This window comes from Fusarium sambucinum, chromosome I, assembly GCF_050947815.1.
Source record: "Fusarium sambucinum isolate potato_lamoka chromosome I, whole genome shotgun sequence".
NCBI lineage: Eukaryota > Fungi > Ascomycota > Sordariomycetes > Hypocreales > Nectriaceae > Fusarium > Fusarium sambucinum.
This window is the reverse complement of record NC_139294.1, coordinates 1557947-1581923: the sequence shown is the minus strand read 5'-3', so window position 1 is coordinate 1581923 and position 23977 is coordinate 1557947. Positions and strand designations below refer to the sequence as shown.

The window sequence follows — 23977 nt, the reverse complement described above, 5'->3', positions numbered from 1 at the left end:
CTTACACAGTTAGCTTCAAAGCTCTCTCTCAACTCCAACAAACCACCTACGTTTTTCGTTTCTTCTTAGGTACCTACGGTCAACTTCCCACGAGAATCGAAACAACCCTTCTTTTCTAGACTGGCTTTTTTTTTTCTCCACGACTACGGTTCCCTTGAAACTGAGAGGAATCGAGATAAACCTGACGAATTCCTGGATATCTGCAACTTATTCCATCTATCATGGATGCCACGCAACCACAGCCCGCCGCGCCGGGCGCTCTTAGCTGGCGCCTCAGCGCGCATCCCATTACGCTCCTCACTTTCCTCGGCTTCAGAATATGTACGTCTATATCGAACCTCTCAGCCCATCGACTAAACGAAGCGCAATTGCTAACTTGGGTCTCAGCAAGTGTCCTCATCTACTTTCTCGGCCTGTGGATCATACAAAGCATGTGCGTAACACCCTTACGAACCTCTCGCAACGAAAGGGCAGAAATATTGACGTTTCTTCTTTTCTTTCTAGGATCATGATTTTCATCATTACCATTCTCCTCCTCGCCGCCGACTTTTACTACATCAAGAACATCGCCGGTCGTCGTCTCGTTGGTCTGCGTTGGTGGAACGAGGTTGATGCCCAGTCGGGCGAGTCGCAGTGGGTGTTTGAGAGCAGTGAGCCTGGAACCAAGACTATCAACCCTACCGACAGCCGCTTCTTCTGGCTCGCTCTGTATATCCAGCCTATGCTGTGGGTTCTTATGGCTATTCTTGCTCTCGTGCGATTACAGTTCCTATGGCTGCCTCTCGTTGGTAAGTCCACAATTCTTCTCTTCAGCGTACCACACAAAAACAGAGAGCTAACAATTCGTGTCAAGTTATTGCCCTTGTTCTTACAATCATGAACACCCTGGCCTTCTCCCGGTGCGACAAGTTCAGCAACGCCTCCAGCATTGCTGGAAGCGCCTTTGGCACTGGTAACCTGGCTGGTAACATTGCGAGCAACATGGTTAGCAACTGGTTCTCTCGCAATTGATAGCTGTTTTCTTCCGCAAGGTGGTTCACTGAACCATCTAGTGTACTCGAGAATTTGTGGGTGAAAAGAGAAGTTGCTCGCACACGTCTAGTTTTATACCATAAAAGTAAGGACCGACTTCAATGGTACGTCAGCACGGAAAGTTGTAGATTTAAGTCAGCGGGGTTCTTCATTGTTGGGTGTGGGTTTACGATAAACATTTGCTGTTTCAAGGCGTCTTAGGCAGGGAATGTATGAATATCAGACTTGAACTCCAAATCATGCATCCATTGACCCATGCCAGTCAATTAACAACGCGGCCGGGCCTAAGGATATCAGAAAAATTGACCGCTGTGAGCATAAGAGACGAAATTAGTAGGTCACCTACTTTATATCCCTTAGGCCATAGTTCTTAGACTAGGTACTTATTATGATACCTTAAGACTTAGGAGGCCATTTTCCCTGCTACCCAGTAGCCGGGCATTCACTTCATGACAAGAGAACAATAATGCGACCCATTACCTAAATAACGTTTATTAACAACTGATCTTCATGGCTTATATACGCTTCAAGAAGTGCACATTGAGCAAATCATCATAGATTTTTGTCCCTTCCTCAGTCCGCTTGAAACTAAAAGGCTCTGGTATTTTCGCGACAAATGTTATCAATCAACCATCCACTACATACTCACTCACACATTCTACACAACATAAGTGAGTGGCCAGCTCAAAGCGACCGTGAGGATCAGACATGTCATTACCCAAAAACTCCAAACCCCATGATGCAAGAAACGAGAGTATCCCTCGACTTTTGCGACCGAGATAGCTTCTGGCATTGCGAGGCAGCACTATCGTCTCCCTGCACGCTCAATCTCATCGTCCAATTGTCGTTCCTCCTCTTCCAGCCTTCGAATCTCATCGACCGTCATGCCATCTTCAACAAGATGAGCGACATTGGAAGACATGCCTTGAGGCGTCTGAACACCACTATTGGCTCCACGATCGTGTGACGCTACAGACGAACGGCCTGGTGGGGGAGTATGAGCGGCACCACGATCACGGTCGACGTTTCCGAGGGCGATAGGCTGCATGTGATTTTCATCCGAGTAAGGCGAGTTGGGTGAGTCACTGGCACGGCCACTAATCTCCTTGTCCACAGCGTAGGTTTGCTGTATGGTGTACTCTTCGCTGGGCTGCTTGTTACGGCGTCGACGAAGGAGGAACCATACCAGTGCACCGATGAGAAGAAGACCACCGATGACAGCACCGACTGCAATACCAGCAGTTGCACCAGTCGAGAGTCCACCACCACCACCACCACCACTGCTACTAGAACTTTCATTGCCACTAGGCTCAATAGTTCCGGTGGCTTTGGTGCTCCCCAAGGTCGACGATGCATCTGATGACGAGGTTACTTCGGCGGGTCCTTGTCCTTCTTGTTTCTCTTTGAGTTCTTTCGTAAGTTTGGTAATTGCAGCTTCGCCGGTGCTGTTGGTAACAGTAAAGAGTTGTGTTTTGGTCCTGCCCTTTGATCCGTCCCTGCTCCAATCAATCTGAACAAACATGGTATTGTTATAGAACTCCGCGGTGTCACCCACGAAGTTGAGCAGTACCATATTATTTGTAACTAGATTATGGTACATTAGTGAGAAACGTGGGATGGGGAGTATGATTTATGAGCCTGGGGAGAACCTACCATCAAGGAATTGACTGTAAGCTCTCTTTGACGATTTGAAGCTGCTAGAACCCAGCGTCTCAACTTGGGAATCAACGACAACCTGCCATGCCACCTTTTCGAGGTCGGTTTTGGGATCGGCTTCGAATCCGATCTCTCTCGACTGCTGATTGTCGGCGACTATAAATACTGGACTGTCCTTGAAAAGTTGCGTGTCAAACTGAACGGCATCACTGCCTGAGTCGGAGTCGCCTGAGTTAGAGTCGCCCATGTCTCCGTTGCCCGATTTTCCTGTATTCCCACCGCCAGGGGCGCTGGTGGCTGTAGGCGATGCTGATGCTGATGCATCTTGCATATCCTTTGCAAGATCTCCTACGCCCGCGCCCTCGCTCTGGCCTTGGTTCGCCAATCGGTCCATTGGTAGCAGTGAAATTCAGGCCCAGTTGATATCGATTTAGTGTATTGGTCGATTTAAAGGATCCTGGGTCGCTCGTTTACTCGTCCAAAGCTCGTACGGTGAGGTCGATGTGTAAGTCAGAGGCCGGTCCTTCGTCGCAGGTTGTTCGCTTTCGTAAGACTCGTCTGTTGAGCTATAACCAAGTTCAAGTCTACTTCTAACCACCAGCGGATAACTTTTGTTTGGGGACAAGTCCCTGAGGACTATGCAAGTAAAAACAAAAACGATGTTGTTTATTAGTAGAGATTGATCTCGGATACGAGAAGTAAGACGAAAAGAAAGGTGAGCGAACAGAAGGGGAGAGAACAAAGAAAACGGACATAGGTTAGGTTAGGCCATTCCTTCCTTGTCACATCACTTCAAGTCTCCTCTTTCTGCTGCTGCGGCAAGGCCTGGCTTGACTTGGATGGTTGCAAGTGCAGCCCAGGGCGCACTCAGCCTGGGTTTGGCCAACTACTGTAAGCTAGCTGGCTGGGTAGGACTCACTCGTGAAGTGTACACGGCAGGTACAGCACAGTGCTTGCCTAAAGGGGCAAGCTCAACGACTTAGACCACTCCGCTCTCTTGCTTCCTGCACGGTTGGAAGGTACCCCCCGGCCTAGCGTTTTGTTTCTGCTTGGCTGGGCTGAGCCGCTGAACGAGGATCGCTGCAGCAAACGGCTTTGCTCTGAAACGCCGATATGCCGGTTGCCCTCTTTTACATGCATCTTTTCTCCATATTGGTTTCTATCACGTTATAGTCGAACGAACTTGGGCGGCAAATTCACAGTTGGCCATGTAAATACATTGTTGTTTGTTGGCTTGACCACCAGCCCAACTCTAGCATTCTCAGCTGAGGTGAACGAGAACAAAAGGAATGCTCTATGCCCGTTCTAGTTTGGGCCGAGCTGGGGTGGCGCCCGGACCCCTGAAACCTCCTGTCGTTGACGGAGACCCTTGAATCCCGCCTTTGGAGGTGGGAGGGCACAAGGGATGGGTTGGGATGGAGTCCTTCCGTCAGCACTAAGGTATCGATGTTGGAGATAACGAAGCATCAATGGAAGGAAGGGAGATTTTTTTATGGGTTGCTGACGGTATCAAAGTCTGCACCGCCCTATGTTCAATCTCGGAACATTCTTAATGGATCCTTCAGAACATTGAACCTCTCATAATACTACGAATACTCACTGCAATTTTACAAAGAGGGAGATCAATACTTGAGTCTACATACATTCTCACGAATATCAACATGCAGTGGAGAGGGCGGTGCAAGCCTCGTCAACTTCTTTCAACACTCTGCCCTATGAAACGTCGGCATTAAAGCACCCATTGTTTTTGAGCCTTTCTCCAATGGGAAAAGCCAACTGCGGCTGACAGATGGGCACTGTGAAGTACGAGCTGTCGACTTTTCACAACACTAGCATGCTCCTTCGGTCTGTCGTCTTAGACATTAGCGCTGAGCCCCGTCAGCCCCAATGTTACCACTTTCAACCATCGCTCAAATATGTGCAACAATGAGATGGAGGAGATGATGGAATAGGCATTTTCTGCTTTTTGAGGAAATATCTGACATCAAAACACCTTGCAAGCATTGCACCGAATCTAATCTATGTCGGCCTTGACAAACATGGGCTATGTACTGGGAGAACTGATCACTCAAGCTCTAACACCACCATCGTACCATCCGCATAATTTAAAGGATGCTTATTCATTTTCCAACTCCCCCCCCCCCCCAATAGTCTCTCTCGTACACCAACAACCCGACGATCTCGTCCATCTTCGCAAATTTGCTCCGGTGATGAGACATGTAAGAGCAGCCGGCTCTGCCCATCAACTGCATAGTTCTTAGACAGTGTGTGAGTGAATTCTGCTGACACAACGGATCCTCCGATCTTATACTTTAAAGCCCAATCAACGTAACACTAGAGACATCCTCACCTTCCAGCTACTTCCTAGCAAAGTCTCGATTTAATGCTGTCACTCAGCCTTAACCTCGCTCAAGTCTTACCTTGACTAAAGCCGAAATACTCAAGTGTTCACAACATCTTGCCAGTAGTACAGACTAGTGGTGCAGTTTAACTCTCGCTATGTTCGGATAATCAACCCATGGAACCAACCGGACCAGTTCTGTGAACGGCGTATAATCGTAGTACAGCGTATCAGTGTGTAGCGAGCGAGAGGTTACGTTAACAAAGATCGCCCAACAGTCAGTCACACGCACACATTCCTCATGTGCTTTTTATAGAACGTATGACCGGACCAACATCGAGTAGGTAGCATGTGCAGAACCAACACACAGACCAATAATATATTCGGCGCAACAATCCAAATGCATCAAAGTTTCAATTAGGACTTATTCTCATCTTCCTCCTCCCTTCTCATTTTTGTCATTGCTCATGCTTACCACGTCAGGTATTATAGATAGGTACTAACTACTATGCGTATTAATGATCCAACCATTCTTTTGATTACTCCTTCAGGAATGCAACGACATTCAAAAAAAAAAAAATCAAAGCCATGCGCCGCCGTAAAACTCAATGCCAGTCAAATTGTCGAAGACCCAGAGAGGCTGAGCTCTTCTAACCGCCGACCTATAAAAACACCAGTAACTCAAAAAACAGAACTCCTAGTATGGCCAACTCAAGCGAATGTCATTGAAATCTCCTTCTCCTTGCCAAAATCATCATCGTCTGAATCACCCCACGGCTCATGCAATGTCATTGAAGGCAATGTCTGTGCCGTTTTGATCTGTGGTCGAGTTGGTGTAGTCTCGGTAGCCGATGTAGTTGTTGTCGACCGCGAGTGATCATCGAACGACGTATCAAACGTCATTTGGATGTCTTCCTCATCGTGTCGGCCTGAGCCATATGCATTACCATGTTCTGACCCGAACCCTGCGCCGTACGGTGAGCTGTAAGCAGGTGGCGACGTCTGTCTGGTATAGCTGGGCGTGTAACTGTGAGACCGCTCCTGGGACCCTCTAATATCGTGCGAGTCTCGTGCTGCATTAATGTTGGTTTGGGAGCCATTGGCCGTGGTCGATGGGGAACCAGGAAGCGACGATACGTCCAACTTCATGGGAGGTAGTGTTGACTTGATCTCCTTTACCTGAAGATCTTCATGGCTAGCGTAATGATCACGAGCATCCTTAGCAATTTCTGCTCGGATCGCATCGATATCGAATAGGACGCCAGTATTGCTGTCATCTTGCCCTCCCTCCTTTGACTTGTCTTTAATATCTCCATTCTTCTTTTGATCTTCGTAAATTTCCCAATCCTGCTTGGCGTTCTTTCGTCGGCCAAAGAAGCTAAATCGTCCAGACTTCTTCGTCTTGCCCTCCTTTTCCAGGTTCTTGCGAGCCTCTTCAATCTCGTTGATTAGCTCTCGTTGTCGCTCATTATGGTTGTCCGGATCTGGGTCCTCAATTTCAACAAACTCCTCGCTGTCAACAGACCACCCACACCTCATCAGCAAGACAGGCATCTTTTGACGATAGTCCATATGGCCATTAACAAGATCAGTAACGTCCATATTCTCGACAAAGGGGCAATCCTCAACAGGAGCTAGACCAGCTACCCGGCGGATACCTCCACTTGTGAGTCGGAACAGATAACCAAGAATCCAGTCGCTTCGGCTATAAGCATTGAGGAACCGACCAGAAACAACAGTCTTGGCCTTGATGTATTCCTCCTTACTCACTACGATAGGCGAGCCAAACATGTAAACATTCTGAATAATGCCAACACCACCCTTCTTGGCGAGCTCCTGGAGACAAGAAAAGACTACTCGTGCTCCGATTGAGAATCCAACTAATGTGATTGGGCGGGTTCCCAGGTTGCGCTCGATGAGAGAATCTGCAAGAATCTTGCCGGCAGCGGTAGCGCGGTCCAGAGAAACGGCCCAAGGGTTATCAATAAGATAGGAGAGCTTGGTCAGGATAATCGGCAACTGAATAGCCGACATTAGAGTAGCTAGAATGGTTGTGCCAAGAATTTGTTGAATACTCGAAGTAAGAGCCTTTAAAAGATTAGTCCCATATATATTAAAAGTAAACTGGAAAACTCACCTCAGTAGCCAGGATATTGATGGTGTCACCCATACTTCGAAGCATCTCGGGTTCGAAAAGCACTGAGTAAATGTCACCCATGACAGGGTCGACCGTACTGAAAGGCAATCGGACGTCATCGACCTTGCCCGTCAGCCATCCAGAGATGGTGACAACAAGGTTGACTCGCTTATTGTTGTGAAGGGGTCTGTATTCGAATGTCTTGACTGCACCAGTTCTTCGACCTGCAGCTCTGCCTCCGATAAGACTTCCTGATGCTGCGGCACTTGATGTGATAATAGCTGCGCCTCCAACGCCACCGAGGAAACCGCTGGTGCCCGTCACTCCAACAGCTGTCAACCCGGTAGCCAGGCCAGCACCGATGACTGGAGCAAGAAGTCCAGCCGAGAGACCGATAACTAAACCACCGCCCACAGTGGCCAGGCCCATCATAACATATCGACGGGTCAATGCCTTCTTCCTTCGGGCCTCTGTGTGCTCCTCCTCGTTCCAGTTCTCCTTCTCGGCCGCTTGCTGCATTTCGAGAGCCTCTGTAACCTTCTTCTCAAAACGGCAGATGTCAATCCAGGTGATATCAAGACTTTCGCCGACCCGTTCGAGTAGTACTCTTGAGCGTGCATCATAGATAGAGTCAGCGATCAAAAGTAGAAAGAGATCACAGAGAACCGTCCATCGCAAATCAATATCAATCTTTGACGTTGTGGGAAGTTGTGATGGCGTCTTGACATCAGATAGCTCCTCGCCATCAAGCGCCTGGTATGGTGGTGGTGCCTCGGCGGGCTTCTCATCTAAAGATGGGGTGCCTGGCATAGATGCCTCGCCCTCTGCCATAGGGTTTGCTACACGAGCATTGGTAACGAGCGCCGGCGACAAGTCTTGGGGCATCACTCCATGTTCGGCGAGCTGTTCGATCATAATTTGCTCTGCTTCGTTAATCTCCATGTGGGCGTAAAGCCGAAGCATCATCTTTTGCCCCCACATCATCATGGATTCAACTGCAAGGCCAACTTCTTTCTTGGTCTTCTTGAACGTCTTCATCTTTTCCTCATCTTTCACCAACTTGACAATTTCGAGGCGGACCAATCCCACGTATGCGACTCTTTGCCCCTCTGTCAAAAGATCCTTGGTGGCCTGCATTTGACCGATAGCGTCCCGTCCATCGTCGTCATCCACCATACTGGTTCCAGCTGCATTCTTAAAAAGATATTTTGTGTTCTCGTCCATACTTGTCGCAGACTCGGCATCGTCGTCCAGGAACACGCGGGTATAGCCCTTGCCAGCACCACCAAGTCCTCCATATTCATATGTTTCGACTTCCTCCGCATCGTATTCCTTGGCAACTAGCTTGTCATCATCGTTGTACATGTCATATCTGGCGTATGCGGGCATCTCCTGCCATTCCAGTTCGTCTTCATGCTTCTTCTCTTCTGGCTTAACAGTGATCTTTTGGTGGGAAAATTCAGAAATCTGTTCGCGTTTGGGCTGTGTTGGTGAAGCAGGAGCCGGAACTGCTACGTTTGTAAGCGGTTCTTCCTTATCAACACCCATTTCGATATCTGTAGGCTTCTTAGGAGCATCGTCCACTGCTGATTGTAGTTCTTCGGAAACTTCGGGCTTGTGGTCACTGGGACGAGCACTTTCGACTGTGGGCGCTTTGTTTTCCTCCGTAGCCTTCTCGGGAACGTCTGTCACTTTTGGTAAAGCTTCTTCAGAGACTCCCGGCTTGGACTCGCTAGGGGCACTTTCAGTTTCGAGAGATTCGTTCTTTGTTGGCTTAGTCTCGGTCGGTGGGGGAGTTTCCTGTGCGACAACAGGTATCTCCGATCTAGTTTCTTTCCTAGGACTTGACAGTTCGGATTGGGCATCTTCAAAAGTATCGCTCTGATCGTCTGCCTTGACTGCTTCGCCAGCAGGCGTCGCTTGATCCTTGACCTTGTCGTCCTTGGCCTCAGGAGGTTTCGATTGCTCGTCGGCCGCAGCTCCATCTAACGAGGCCGATGTAGGCTTCTCTTCTTTAGAAGAGTCGGTAGGCGCATTAGTAGGCGCGTCGGTGGGTTCATCGTTTTTCGGGGTCGGATACCGCCTAATGGGCAGGCCGAAATCGTCTACATCGGCTTGAGTAGTCATGACGTCTCAATAGTGGAAGACCGCAATTATGGTTGGTTTCCCCGCTCAACGGGCTTGTTGTTAAGAACCGTTCTCTTGAAGAAGAAAAATGAAGAAGTGAAAGATGACTTGGGCTATTCAAAGATGCTTCAAATGGATCGAGAGGGCCGAAGGCCTAGTAACGACATTCGACCCCAAATCAAAAGTGCTGCGGGCAATTAAATCACCAGGGCTCCTTTAAGTTTGAAGCCAGCCGAGGAGTGAGGTGAGATGATGTAAGTGGTGATTCGATGCGAGAATCACCCCCGTATCAAAAGGTCCAGAAGTCGAATTGTTGTAAAAAGAAATAGGCGACGGACTTGCTATTCCCCTCGTCCCTCTGCTATTCCAGAAACGAACTCCTATATTGAAGTGGATAAAATCCGTCTTGAATTGCTACGAGTGGGGGTCGACCCAGAAGCGGTTGACGTCCCCTAACAGACAGTGGATAGCGTGATTCTTAGTGGACGTCAGCACTCTGGTGCAAGGAACCCATGCAATGTTCCACTCCAAGCCTACCACATATGGAATATCTTGAAGCCAATTTCTCCTTCATACCTCACACGACCCCTAACAATTCTTCACAAAAGGAGATGCGACACTCCATAGACTGGGCCGCTTTGATCAATTGGTTGCAGCATTGTGAATGAACAAGAACCGGAGTTGATACAATTTGAATGCATCATTTTCCAATTAAATTGACACCGTTGTTAACGCTTAAACACTATATCCTTTTCACCATACCCCTTGATCTTCTCACATCCAATGCTATCTTCTCGGGTATCGCTAATGGCGCACACTCCTTTCGATAAACTACCTTGGCGCATCGCCTGGGATTAGCAAGTGGTGCTCTATTAGCATTCCTCCCATGCGATGCCTGCTTCCTTCCAAGACCTAATCGTCTGTCATGGTCACCTCAGCGGTAGTAGTATTATTCGCTTCGCCTTGGTCCTCTGTCTCAGAGGTCTTGTTCCGTCTCCGTCTCTTTCGCTTGCCGGCGCCTTCTTGTTGGTCCTCAGTCACCTCGGAGGATTCCTTCTTTCGTGACTGCTGCCCATCCATCTTTGTCTTCTTCGGTTTTTGGACTGCCAGAGGATTGGGTCCTTTAGTTCCGTATCCCTTCTTTTTCTTTTTCTTTTGATCTTCTGTAGTACCGGCATCCTTCTTGTCGGCCTTGTCATCGTCGTCGTCGTCGTCACGCTTTCGCTTGCCGACTGAGCTCTTGATCTCTGCTCGGAACTTGGCCCTCTCTTCCTTTGCTCGGACCTGAACACTCTCGTCGGCCATTGGCTCAAGAATCATGACACTTCTCTTGATATAAATGAGAGGAACGCCTCTAATTCCTCGTAGCATCCTTCGCACTTCCTGATCTTGGCTGGCGACCACATAACGATGCTTGTTTTGGTTTGTGTCCTTGGGGTCGACGACTGATCGAAGGCATTCTTGGGTGCTCAGCGGCTCAGGGTACTCGTTGGGATGGTGACCGCACCGGCGGCGCTCCAGGGTCTGGCCCAGGTTTATGAAAGCTTCGTTTTTCGTAGCGTAGAGTCTGCGCATCTCACACTGCGTCACCACTAGTCAAGTCAGCAATTGGTTGTAAAAAAGCTTGGTGACGGGACGTACTAGGCTTGACCTTGCCATGGACGGTTCTTGAAAGAGCAGGCTCGAGGTCCATCTTGCATCGGGAAGAATCTTGGATCATCTCGGCATCGACTAGAGATTGTAAGCTTGGTTCGCTCTGGCCATTATTCTTTATATCGCATTGTCCTCAAGTCCGACGAGGGAAGAGGATAACTTGGGACAATAGCAGTTTGCGACAACTTACCCAAGACCTGATACGGTTCACGGAAGCCGAAAGTCTGGGAGAATTGCTCCATGAGCTTCCGGTACTGTTTTGACCTCTTTCCTCTCATCTTGAATAGTTTGTTGCTGGATTAAGGGCTGAGCCAATTGTTTGAGGACGTACCAAAACAGAACTAGATGCGACACCAGGTGAAGTCAAGATCAACTCCAAAAAATAAATTTCCTTATCGCGGCACGTGCGATAAGATATGCTGGACGCGACCCGCTGTCCGTCATCATGCCCCGCCATCATCCCACTTGTCATGAAGGAAAAGAAAGTCATTAAAGGACAACAAACATTGTCTTTAGATTTATATCCTTATCTTGATAATATTTTCCAAGGAATCTTGTCACTACTAGCGTAAGACATATATGGCGACTTCAGTATGAGCTTTAAACAGTCTTGTTTCTCTGTAGAATCTTATAGCTTGTTACACCCAAGCATTATCATGGTGAGGCATGTAGGTCATCGATCGTTCTATTCAGAGTAACCAGTTTTAAATTTAGTCGGCAAATTCTTTCTATAATGCATGGAGAGCCTCATCTCAGGGCTATATATATCCCGTCCCATCATTAAATCGTGTAATTAAGTAGGTCCATAATGCTTCGCTCGTTCCGTCAAGTCTACTCTAAGTCGTTCAGATGTCTCGAATGTCCAGCAAAGAGACTACTATTAACCCTCGTTTTTTACACAAAGGGCAGCGACAACACTGATATCGTCAAGTTTGCCTAGTGATGTTAGATTTCTGTTCAGCAAGATGTGAGGTGAATACAACTTACCGCCTTCGCTGGCTAAACCTTCTTCAATCGCACGTTCCATAAATGGACTCTCAGCGAAGGGATCTAGAGCGATTTCCTTAGCTGCCTCAATGAGATCTTGGGCAGCTGCCCTCATTCCACCATTACGACCGCCTGTGAGATCACCTCTGTGAGCCTCTGGGTGTTTTCCAGATTCCCACTCTTTGATACTTTTGAGTATGCTCGCAACGATCTCGTGCTCCCAAAGATTGTCGATAACGCCGTCGGTCATTGCCAGCACCACATCGCCAACTTCCAAATCGATCTTATCCACGATTGCATTATCGTTGGGTGTATCGGGACTGTTTGTACCAAGCTGTCGGGGACAATCAAACCAGTGCCATTGCTCCACAGTTTTGAAAATGATCTTTCCGGTGCTGGGCCTCAGAACCAGAACCTGGCAGTCGCCAAGATTGGTTACATACAAAACTGGCGAGGTCTGTGTTTCATTCTCGGCGCAAGTCTTGTAATGCAGCTGCGCACCGCAAACTGTTGTTGTGCCCAAGCAGTCATGCTCAGTCGTCGCAGCGAGAGTCCGGTCGTATGCGCTCTGTAGACTAGCGATAGGGTTGGGCTCTTTCGATTTTTCTGATTCAGCCAGTTCTTCTTCGATCGCGGAGGACCAGAAATGCGAAACAAGTCGTGACCAAAGCCTGGGACGAATGTAAGCGGCTAATTGAGGCAGCTCGGAAGTTGTCCGACTACTCACCCTGCGTGCCCTCTCGGCCTTGTAGCCCACGCTCCCACGCCGTCGTTGGCACAAATAAAATAATCACTTGCGTAGACAGCATCATCGCCGTTCGTTTTCCCTCTTATCAGTTGGCCGTGGACAAAGGCGCGGCGGTCTCGGCTTTGGTGATGTGTACTGAGAGGATCCGTAAATGATGTAGACGGAGGAGACAGAAAAGGCGGCGGGAATGGTCGAGGAGGTCGCTTCGCAAAAAGGCCTATGCCCGTCTCGAATCGAAAAGGCAAGGTCGGAATCTCATGTGTAGGATGAGTCGTCTCTGAAGCGAACCATCTCTTGCGACACGGGCGCCATGTCGTGCGTGCCAGGCGTCGCACCGAGAGCGATGGTAATGTTGATATTGGGACGGGCGCCAGAATCGAATGTGGTTGAATGAGCATTCCAGCTATACAAGCCTGATGCTGATGGCTCCTGCCCAGTTTGAGTTGCCTGGCCGCAACCTGTGGTGAGACTGCTGCTGTGCCAAAGATTGAAATTCCTAAGAGGAGTAATCAGGCTCAGGCTCAGGCTCGCAATTGAGACAAGATTGGAACGTACCTAGGTATAGGTTGGGGGATAGGATTACATATAGTTCAGACACGTGATAAGCCAGACCCCAATACTGCTTTCTATACCGCCAAAGAAAAGAAAAGGCGATATCCAAAAATGGCAATTTCTGAGTCAAAGCGACCAATGATCACAAACACTATTCTTCTCCCGCAGGAACCCGAGCTCCTTGTTGACCCCAACCGCAAGAGAGACAGGCTTACACTGGGAAGGAGAAAGGGGGGAGAGAAGAAAACCTTTTCTTTTTTTTACTATAAAAGTCTGCTCCCCTATACTTTGTTCCGGTCGGTGTACTGTTTTTGTGCGACCGGTCCGTAAAAAAAGGTTGTACTTCGGCGAGCTTCCGTGAGAGTGGTCAAGACCAATGGCAGTAACACATTACATGATTAGGTTACTTGGATAGATCTCACTGTCGCAAAGAGAAGATGTCCCTTCAGATCGATATCTGGGGAAGCTTAAAACAACAAGGGAGAGATTCATACCCTGTAGTTAGTCCATAAAATCTGTTTGCTGAATGTTAGACAATTGGCGAAACAATGTGGTGGTTCGGTCCGGGGTGGATCAATATGCAAAAAATTACCAACGAATTGATTATCTAGGTTAGCAGGTATCTAACTACTAAGATAGCCAAGTTCCAACCTTGAATAGCATTCTCGAACCCGGTGGCTGAATTCCACTAGAATGTGAAATTGAAGACATATTCGAAGCACCACGTGTTGGCGTTGGGGGACACAGACATATTTACACGTCATGAGACGAAACAGCAGCCACATTGAACAAATTAAGGTGTGTCCAGCGTGAAGGTTGCCGCACCTTGTTTTGTTCCACGATCTAATAAAGGAATCAACCCAACCTATCATGAATGCCAAGGTCTAGGCCGCCAAACAGCGCGCAATGACCCTCCTGTGTTGTCAATATTCGCTCAGGAAGTGTCATGCCATTCATGATAAGATGAGGGTTGATGTATGACGCATTTTATTGAGACAAAGCCCCCCCCATCAAATTGAGACACTATCATTATGTGACATGTTTTTATGTCTCCACGCATGCAAATATCAGCTGGACAGGTTGATAGCGTCCTCAATGTGCAGGGAAATCACCATAGTATCGGGACCCATGACGTAAAGGATTAGGATGAACTTGTTCTCGACTATAAGCAGCAGGACGAGGTTGCATTCCCTAGGCTGATTGGGATATATCTTGAAACCCTTCTGTATATGTAAGCCACTGCAGCGTTGTATGGAATATTCTCCTGTAAGTCAAGTTACAGTACGTACGTAGCTGACATGACGATCTGCGGCTCTTGAGAGATGAGTTGCCGGCTCTTCAAATGCCTGACGATCAAACATAGTGGACCTGGCCGATCTCACTGTAGGGGGCCCTAGAGGGAGTCCGGTAGGGCGGGGGTCTGACAGAAGCTGTTAGGCTGTTTGTCGAATGGCTATGGGTGGCATGGATACCATCCAGCACAATCGGAACTTTGAAGTGACACGCTAATCACAATCATCAACCTGAGTGGCACAATCTGTACCTCATTACCCATTGTTTGACGCGCAAGCGCTATCCTCAAAACTTCAGGCATTGTATGTTGTCATGTCTATCAAACAGAAAATTCTAACCGCCTACGCAAACGAACCCCGTTATGGTTGTAACCTTCGAAGCTATCGTCCAGTTGGTACTATTGTACAGTGATTATTTAGTATTTGCTGGCGGCTGACTGAGCATGGAAGATGCATTGCCAAGGAAGAGCCGGCGTTCCCGGTCGAGTTGAGCAAGGTACCGTATACTAACGTCCAGTAATCGTTGATGAGATTTTGCTCTGATGTACAGAGTACGGGCGCCTCGATATACGTCGGGACCAATCGAGAGTCGGTGGTGGAATAAACACAACACCAAGAGCTTGGCATCATGTCTAGCATAGCCATCGTGATTTGAACTCACGTATCGAATTGCCGCACAAAAATATGTACTTTTCGCTTCCAAAAGTACGCTAGGTAGATTTGGCAGTTCGGGTTGTCTTCTCCGGTTTTTACGACCCCATCTTCACCTACATTGACCCTGGTCCGGCTGAGTGTAAATAGGGCTTGGATGCCTCCATACATCATCCATGGAGCCTAAACCTGGGAGAACCTTACCCAGCGGTACCACTAAGGGACACGCCGACGATGTATACGTGTTGCTTCAATGGGCCTCAGGTAAGCCCCATGTATGTCTATCATTCGAACTCTTGGACACATCGAAAACGACCGCCATTGATGAAGGGTGGAGTTGAAATCGCCAAAAGCCCCAAAGATCGAGTCTTGGCTAGATACTATTGAAGCAATAATACGAGACTGGCTCGGTATGGTGTAATTTTGTTGGTACGACAGCATTCGAGCGTAAAGCTTACGAGACTGTGTTCTACTCGTAACAGGACGAAACAAAGTGATCCATTGGAAGCAATCAGAGTGGCTGGCACCCAAGCGTCTGAGACGCATGAGATGGAGCCATCCCGGGCATGGACGATGAACGGCCCGTCCAGTAGGTTAGTCCCAGTGCTCGTGGAGACAGCGGTAAAAGAAGCCCTGAGGCGGAAGGAAATGGCGTTAAGAATGACGAGTCTTTTCCAGGCCGGGATATGCCACGATCACACCCGTCGTTGACGCCGTTCTACGGAGCCCGAAACGGGAATATCCCAGCCACTGGCCATTAGATATTCGTTGACAAGCTCATGTTGTACTTGATCAAGCAGTGGATCAGCGGTAGAAACTGCACTGCACACTGCAGGTCCCTATGCTACCCTGTTTACAAGTCAAGGCAATGCTGACAAGATTTCCTTATCATTATTGCCTCGTTCTCGTGCTGTGCCGCGAATTCCAAGTCTGGTTGCTGGTACAGGTCTTGGAAAACCAGACGAATTGGTCCCAGAGAAGAGACACAATACAGTAATTGCACCAGCAACAGTTGGCGTCAAGCACACGCGAATCCAGTGAAGTAGATGCATGCAGCCTCTTGTTATGTTGCACTTGATCTTGGCTCAGTCATAGACAGATGGAAGAGCGGGACTATGATTGGACAGCATGCTTCTTCCACATAACTGTCGATACGCCGAAGCGCCCATCCAGCATCTGACAGTTTGTCAAAGGCATGTTGCGAAACAGATGCCTGTCGTCAAAGCGTCTGATTGATTCCTTGTGCTTCTTTGAGCTCTATTTTCGTCAGAGGTAGAGTAAGCCGGGTAACTAATGGTAGAGGTAGTCCGCTTGGAACTGGGCATCATGGCAAGTATATAGAAAACATGATGCCCCTGCCATTATGAGCGGATTGTAACCCTCCTTGATCCCTTTCGCGAACAATTCTTTCCTTCTGTTCCTTGATTCTATGTATTTCTCTTGCTGCGCTTTTTTACTTTCTTCTTAGAGCCTTGGCTCACCGACTTCTTGAATTACATTACTCGGTGTACACAAGTTTCGAGGTGCCTGTGCTAAGACTACCTACCTACCTATAGGAGGGTCCTCTTAGTGAATTGAGGGTGTCTGTTCTTGTCCAGCCCACCAGACTTAGACTTCCATCCCCATCTCGCCCAGGCCATAACCCGCTAAACTAGTAGTGACGTATGCCACTGATCGGGCCCGTCATCACTCAATTCGTTCATCGCAAATCGCAAATTGCATATCTTTCGCAGAAGGAGTACCTATCATCTTGTACTGTACTTTGGAGTACCTTCAAGATTGCAGGAAAAGCAGCGATAGTTGGATCTCGTACGCAGACAAATTAAGCAAACGAGCTGGTCGGACCCTCTTCTTTCTCTTACTCCAGAAGTACCCAAGACCGAGGGACTTTATCGAGAAAATAAGGGACCCCCCGCGCTGGTTGGAGATCCATCGCAACACCGAACACGACCCGGTCCTGGGCTGGTTTGGAGCTTGTTGGTGGTCCTCTTTTTTCCAAGAAAACCTGCTCTCGTTGACGTTGAATTTCTGGGTCCCCTACCAGCCTCGTACAGATTTAAACAACGAAGCCCGCATTCTAGACAACCTGACAAGGTTAACCCATCGAACGACGCATCTCTCTTTTCTAACTAATACAGTGCTTCCCTTCATTAACGCAGGGCGAAGAACCTCCAGCTCGGTACTTAAGAGACCACCGCCGCTACTCGCCGAAAGACGAGTTAACAAGTCCGAAGACACCGACCTCCGCGTATTGGAGAAATTACGGACACAGCCCGTATACCTAATTACCGGCAGCTCCAGAGCCAAGACTTGCATTGCATTGCCTATCCGTTACTGTCGCTTGCCCAGGCACTGACTGCAGTTACTTCTTACGGTAAATCACCACAAATTGACCAGTTGCACCTGGTCATCGACATCCTTGGCTGCTCAAGTACTGTATTGACAAGTCAGTGACCCGAAGCATCCGTATCTGCATCCGCATCCGCACCCGCCGCAGCACCACCTTTGAATGGATACAGTCCGGCCCCGGGTTCTAAAGAGAGTCTAGAGTTCAGAGCCGACATAATAGTACAAGAACCGCCCACCTCACCTACATCTGAAATCGTATCGCACGCAAGGGCCAGCTTTTTTCCCTTTCTTCTTTCTCATTCTTGGACTACAGGACCGCCCTGATATTCGACGCCCAGAGAAGATAATCAAACTCGTCTGAAATTACGATACCGGACGACGTCAGTATCGTGGCTGGCGCAGCTTTTCATCTCTTTCGAGACCATCCCTTGCGCAGTTAAACCGAATCAACTAACCTTCTTCTCCCTTTGTTGTTGCTGGGCACGAATAGGCCTCATTTTTTAATTACTTTTTTTTTTGTCTCAGAAATTCCCTTCGGTCACACCCGCTATTGTTGACAAGATGGGCCGAAATCGAGGTGCGTACCTACACATGTTGTGCATTCGTGAATACCATTCCAGTCCTTGGGGTTGGCTCCTTCGTATACGTTGCGCTGCTTTACTTTGCGCGCGGACGTGCACGTAAGGAGGACCTAGAGAAGGTGGTGCTAGTGGCTTTTTGGACCCTTACCCTGGCGTGTCCATGTTCAGTTTAGGTGGGCTTGCCCAGGGCACCCGACCCAAATCCATGGACTGAACAGCCTGAGATGACTGTCCTATACGCCGGGCTGCAACACAGGCCGCAGGGGGGCAGTTATGGGTAGCGGGGACAAAGAGTTCCACTGTACGTTGACGTATGGTGGCCCTTGGCTAGTTCCTCTAGGGGTCCGGCTCTAATTGAAGGGACTGAGCGACGTGGACATATTGTCTGTTTCCAGGGGGCTGCATGCCGTTCATAATATCTCACCTCATCCCGTCTCGTGCTAATTTGTTGGTGCCGGTATTTAGTTCTTTCGTTTATGTCCCAGTTCTCTGCTGGCACAAAGACACCTCCGCCTTCAACCTCTCCTCCATCAGATTCACCTTACAAGCAAGGGCATCGCAGAGTGAATTCTGGCACAGAACCTTTCCCAGACCATCGAGTCAGTGCCGATATTTCTCGGCCAAACACACCGCCTTCGCGACCGGACTATGGCACACCTTTAAACGGCGGCTCCCCAATTGAACCATCCACCCGCCGACGACGCAGTTCGTCCGCTGCTTCTTCACGACCCCCGTCTATGGTCCTGGCTCACCAACCACCCATTATGGACATCACCGAGGATACAATCCCCGAACTCCAGCCTATCTATTCTTTTCTCAATAGCCACTCCAACAAGCTGTACCAGGAGGGTTATTTCCTCAAGCTCGACGACCAGAATACACGTATGATTGACCCAGATCCCACTGCCGTTCTTACCATCCCCACATACCTACCCCCCCTGACGCCAAGGGGACTCCACATTCAACTGTTCGGGCACACATGTGTTGCAAGGATGTATAGCTAACGACTTCGTCAACAGAGGGTAAACCCAACCCTGATAGAACCTGGTGTGAATGTTTCGCCCAGCTTGTCGGTACCGTTTTGTCACTATGGGATGCCTCAGAGCTCGATGCTGCCGGCGAGGATGGCGAAGTTTTACCAAAGTTCGTCAACTTGACTGATGCATCGATAAAGATGGTAAATAATCCGGTCTCATGTTGATGGTGAAATCTCCGAACTCGACTAATACGAATTTCTGACAGATCGAATCCTTGCCCACAAGGTCTGCCGATGAACAGCCCCTGCAGAACATCTTGAGTATCTCCACAGCTGGAAGAAACCGATATCTTCTTCACTTTAATTCACGACACTCCCTGTTGCAGTGGACCGCTGGTATCCGACTGGCCATCTTTGAGCACTCCTCGTTGCAGGAGGCTTACACCGGCGCTCTTATTGCTGGTAAGGGCAAGTCGCTCAATAACATTGGTGTGATCATGGAGAGGGTAAGATTCCCCACCGAAGAATGGGTTAGAGTCCGATTCGGTGCTGGTGTACCTTGGAGACGATGCTGGTGTGTTATCACCCCTCCCGATGAGAAGCAGTATGCAAAGCTTCAAAAGGAACTCAAGAAGAGGTCTCCTTATGATCGATCACCTGTTCCTACCCTCAAGGGAGACATCAAATTCTACGACGAGAGGAAGGATGGCAAGAAGCAGAAGAAAGCGCAACCAATCGCCACCATCACCGACGCCTATTCGGCCTATGCAATCTATCCTCAGGCAAAGTCTTTGATCGAGGCATCAACCCTGCTTAAGATTGAGGGTAGTATTTCTATCCACACTGATCCTCCTTCCTCCACCGAAGGTTTCGTCTTCATTATGCCAGAAACTCGCCCTGCTGTCACCGGATTCGAGATGCTTCTGCGTTTCCTCTTCCCCACATGGGATACCTTTGGTCTTTATGGTCGCCCCGGAAGACTGGTTGCCAGTACACTCGATTCCAGATCCCTCATGTTCGCCATGCCAAAGAGCCGGCGTTATGGCTACCTCGAGAATCTCGACGTCTCCAACTTGATTCTCGAGGACGGTAGCTCGAACTGGGGTGAGCGAGATTGGAGAAAGAAGTTGAAGGAATCTACTGGTACTCGCATGAATGCTGTGGATGATGCGCCTGCAACACGCTCTCGAAGCAACAGCCGAAAGAGCGTTAGGTTGAGCTTTGGAGATGGCCCTCCCACCCTCAAGACCAATTCGGACCAGCAAGTTCCCACCAGGTCTTCAAGATCTTTCTCCCTTGGCGAGCGTGCTCGAACAGATTCTGCTCCTGCAGACCCTGCTCGGGTTGCTCTCGGAAACCATGGCCGCAACTCGTCTGATCCCAATCAACTTGGAGGTCCTCCCTTCGTCAATGGCAACAGCCCTTACTCGGCCTCGCCACAGCGTGGCCAGACTCCTGTCGGTAACCAGGCCTCGCGAGACCAGAGCCCTGCTTACCAAAACGAACGTGGGCCCAATGGCTCGCCACCTCTGAAAGACCTGGACGGAATGCGACAGATGCACACTCCCGAGCCTGTTTCGCGCCCTCCTGCTTTCAGCCATGGCTCTCAAGGCAGACCCGTCAGCAGAGCTTATCACTCACCTGAGCTCAGACGAGCTAACAGTAGGCTTTCCGTTACTACCCTAGCCCAACTTTCCTCAGCTGGAGGAATGGGTGGACCGAATGATTCGAGACCTTCTCCCGGGGAAGATGAGGTGGACGCTGCAAGATCTGGACCATCGGTACTACCACCATACGCCAACTCCGTAGGGATATCTGCTAACGACAACCGCTCGCGTGAAGTTTTAAGCTCAACAAATCAGGATCCCTCTTCCAACAGTCTCCCTCTCCCAGCCAACTCATCTCAACAGCGCTCTCGATCACCACTGGGCCAGCCCCCGCTTGGGCCACCTAGCCCCTATGGCCACGGGCCAAACTCGCGTCCTGGGACGTCTGAAGGTCGACGATCCCCGATGCCTCCGGGTATGCCCCCTCAGCAACGTCCTCACCCTCAAAATGGCAATCGTCGCCCCGACATGGGGCCGGATGGTCGGCGTCCTTCAGATCCTCGACGACCCGGCCCTGACGGAAGAAGACCGTCCGACCCTCGCGGCCCCGGTTTCGATGGTCGCCGACCTCCCGATCAGCGAGGTCGTGGAAATGGTCCGCATCCCGGACATGGACCTCCACCCCCTGGTCCTCACGGCAACTACCGGCCTGGCCCAGGTCGTCCTCCTGGACCCCCTGGACCTCCTGGCTCATACGGACCGCCAGGATCTCGCCCGAACGGACCTCCCAACGGACCTCCCAACGGGCCTCCTAATGGTCCCCAAGGACAAACGACCCACCGCAAGCCTGTACCTGGACAGATGCCTGGACCCCCGCCACCCGGGCCCGCACAATTCGAAAATACCAAGGGCAACACTATGTCTGGTAGTAGCGCCATTACTACGAATGAGATCATCGATCACTATGCCTTTGATCAAGGCCGACAGACGCCCCGCCAAGGAACCCCAAACTCTGAAAGGCGGCCAGCGCCGCCTGGCAGACTGGAGAGCAATCAAAGCAGTCACTACGATGACGACTCTCCTGCAACCAGCCTCAGGAATTTTATGGACGCATACGAATACCAAGAACCCAAGCCTCGTGCTGGAGTATTGAAGACCGTTGGCGGCGCTGAAGAGTCGGGGAAAGAGTTTGATATCCCAAATATCAATTTTGGTCCAACCATCAACTATGGTGCTACTAAGAGTAGGCCCCATACGCCTGGAGGTCATGGACCAACCCCTCCTGCTCACAAACCTTCGGCTTCTCAGGGATCCCTTGGCCAGAAGGAGTCCCCAGAATCGAAGCGCACGATGGCCTGGTCACCAGGTGCAACAGCTCCTCCAGCCAGTGCTCACGGACTGAGTGCCGAGGAGTTCGTGCAGCAGAGGGCATCTCATGCCCGAACCCCATCTAGCAACAGCATGGGCGGCAACCTTACGGGCAGTCCTGGGGGAATGAAGCGAAATAGCTCCTCCGACATGCTACAAGCTATTCAGAGCGGCCGCCACTCTCGAAATAACTCGGCTGATCTGCTTCAGCGACCTGGATCGCGAGGCGCAAATTCGACCTTGAACTTTGCAAGCTCTGGAGAGACTTCGAGCCATCTCAGTGCACGAGAGCAGGAACACGTTGCCCGATTGACTGGTCAACCTTTGATTAGTATGCCTGGACACCAAAGACAAGGATCTCAGGGGTTCTCGCCTGGCCACCAGAGACAGGCTTCCTCAGGTTCAGGCCTAGTTGGTGCCATTGAAGCCCGGGAACGGGAGAAGCAGCAGATGAAGCAAGGGATGAATAGCCAAGCGGTCCAACAAGCGATCAGCCAGCGACAACAACAGCAGGCAGCTATGGCGTACCAGCAGCAAATGGCCCAGCAACAAATGGCTCAGCAGCAAATGATACAACAGCAACTTGCTCAGCAACAACAAATGACGTACCAACAGCAGGCCCAGCAGCAGCAGCAGCAGCAAAACTACCAACAAGCTTACCAGCAGCCAGTGATGGGTGCTGGTAACATGCCTGCATACAGCCCCATGGGTCAAGCTCCAGGCCAGTACACGCCAGGTGGCTCCCAATACGGACCAGCATCTCAGCAGATGGGAGGATATGGGCAGCCGAATAGTTTCTCACGACCGATGCGAGCTGCGCAACAGGTCGATCCTCGTTTCGTGCCGCCTCAAGGTCAATACAACTCATCATCGCCTGGAGCCCAACAGGCTTCTCGCAATGTCCATCCACAGTACCAAGGACAAGCGTTCTAGTCAGGATTTGGGAAGCAGCTCCAGTTAAGTCAGCATGGAACTACTTATGGATATCGCATGATCATAGCGACTTGGAGTACAACGAAACGGGCGCATGCATCATACGGCGTTTTGGGCATGTAGGAATATGATTTAACGGTCATGGGTTAAGATCAATTTGCATACAATACACTCTTGATATACAGAGAAGAGTTGCATCATTTTCGGGGATTTCGTATTATGTTCATTTGTCATAGATACATCGTGAGGCTACCTAGTCAGCATACAATATTCCGTTTCCTTGAATTACTTATTGAATTGTAACATTTCGTCTTGACTTTATGTGAGGTCTATTATCTTGGAAAGCCAGTGGCTATGATGTGGTTTAGCACATCGATGGCTATTGATGTCATACAACGATACCAGGTGTTACTAGTTCGAGATCGCGTTTAAAATTGAAATCGAAGTCAAGGACAAATAATTGGATAGTGGCGGAGCGTGAGCTAAGCTGAGACTTTTGGCAGGCGTTACTGTCCAGTGACTGTGCTTGACCCGCTCAACTCTGAAGGAAGTCTCGAGGGCAATGGCTGGTCGTTGGCGCCTGACAGGCTGACGTCGACGTCTGAATCGTTGGCTGTTTATTGTTAGGAAAGCAACAACTCGAAGCGCGTGACTTGAGCGCGCCTCGAGTATCGTTTCCACGCGCCCGTGTTACGTGGATAGAACGTGATGTGACCTTGTTTTGTTACATCATGAGCTCGACTTTTTTTCTCTGGTTGCTAAGGCATCCATAAGTGTTGTATGGATCGTTCCACTCTATTAAGCAAGGGTCAAGCAGTAGGGTCGTCACGGCACTCAAACGGCGTCTCCCCGCTACGCTGGGTCGTGGATGCCCGGGATTTATCAGCTGGAAGCGAGAGTAGAGGGTGCCTAATTGCCAGGCAATTGGCCATGGGACAGGCCTCCTCCTGCTGTTAGACTAGATTCCGATCGCTATCAGCCAACCAGAGGCAGTGTTTCTATTGCCCTCGAGGCCTGTTCTATGGAGGCTAGTGGGTAGGAGAAGAA

The 23977-nt window shown here is 49.7% G+C and overlaps 6 protein-coding genes across 6 annotated transcripts; 2 read left to right on the top strand and 4 right to left on the bottom strand.

The window, feature by feature from the left end:
• Positions 1-221: 221 nt before the first annotated feature.
• FSST1_003249 (DUF846 domain-containing protein) lies at positions 222-1011 on the top strand (the record flags this gene model as incomplete). Its single annotated transcript, XM_083229314.1, has 4 exons — positions 222-321; positions 388-433; positions 505-788; positions 854-1011. 4 exons carry the CDS (start codon positions 222-224, stop codon positions 1009-1011), a joined length of 588 nt encoding a protein of 195 aa, XP_083086679.1.
• An 826-nt stretch (positions 1012-1837) lies between these two features.
• On the bottom strand, positions 1838-3082 carry FSST1_003248 (uncharacterized protein; the record flags this gene model as incomplete). The annotated part of the gene is made up of 2 exons (XM_083229312.1): positions 1838-2616; positions 2686-3082. The coding sequence occupies 2 exons, from the start codon at positions 3080-3082 to the stop codon at positions 1838-1840; spliced, it is 1176 nt and encodes a 391-aa protein (XP_083086678.1).
• Positions 3083-5740: 2658 nt separating this feature from the next.
• FSST1_003247 (uncharacterized protein) lies at positions 5741-9293 on the bottom strand (the record flags this gene model as incomplete). The annotated part of the gene is made up of 2 exons (XM_083229311.1): positions 5741-7117; positions 7167-9293. The coding sequence occupies 2 exons, from the start codon at positions 9291-9293 to the stop codon at positions 5741-5743; spliced, it is 3504 nt and encodes a 1167-aa protein (XP_083086677.1).
• A 912-nt stretch (positions 9294-10205) lies between these two features.
• Positions 10206-11224, bottom strand: FSST1_003246 (rRNA-binding ribosome biosynthesis protein UTP23; the record flags this gene model as incomplete). Its single annotated transcript, XM_083229310.1, has 3 exons — positions 10206-10885; positions 10935-11024; positions 11137-11224. 3 exons carry the CDS (start codon positions 11222-11224, stop codon positions 10206-10208), a joined length of 858 nt encoding a protein of 285 aa, XP_083086676.1.
• A 602-nt stretch (positions 11225-11826) lies between these two features.
• On the bottom strand, positions 11827-13079 carry FSST1_003245 (uncharacterized protein; the record flags this gene model as incomplete). The annotated part of the gene is made up of 3 exons (XM_083229309.1): positions 11827-11882; positions 11934-12604; positions 12661-13079. 3 exons carry the CDS (start codon positions 13077-13079, stop codon positions 11827-11829), a joined length of 1146 nt encoding a protein of 381 aa, XP_083086675.1.
• A 5503-nt stretch (positions 13080-18582) lies between these two features.
• Positions 18583-22930, top strand: FSST1_003244 (PH domain-containing protein; the record flags this gene model as incomplete). The annotated part of the gene is made up of 3 exons (XM_083229308.1): positions 18583-18988; positions 19126-19283; positions 19349-22930. The coding sequence occupies 3 exons, from the start codon at positions 18583-18585 to the stop codon at positions 22928-22930; spliced, it is 4146 nt and encodes a 1381-aa protein (XP_083086674.1).
• Positions 22931-23977: the final 1047 nt, after the last annotated feature.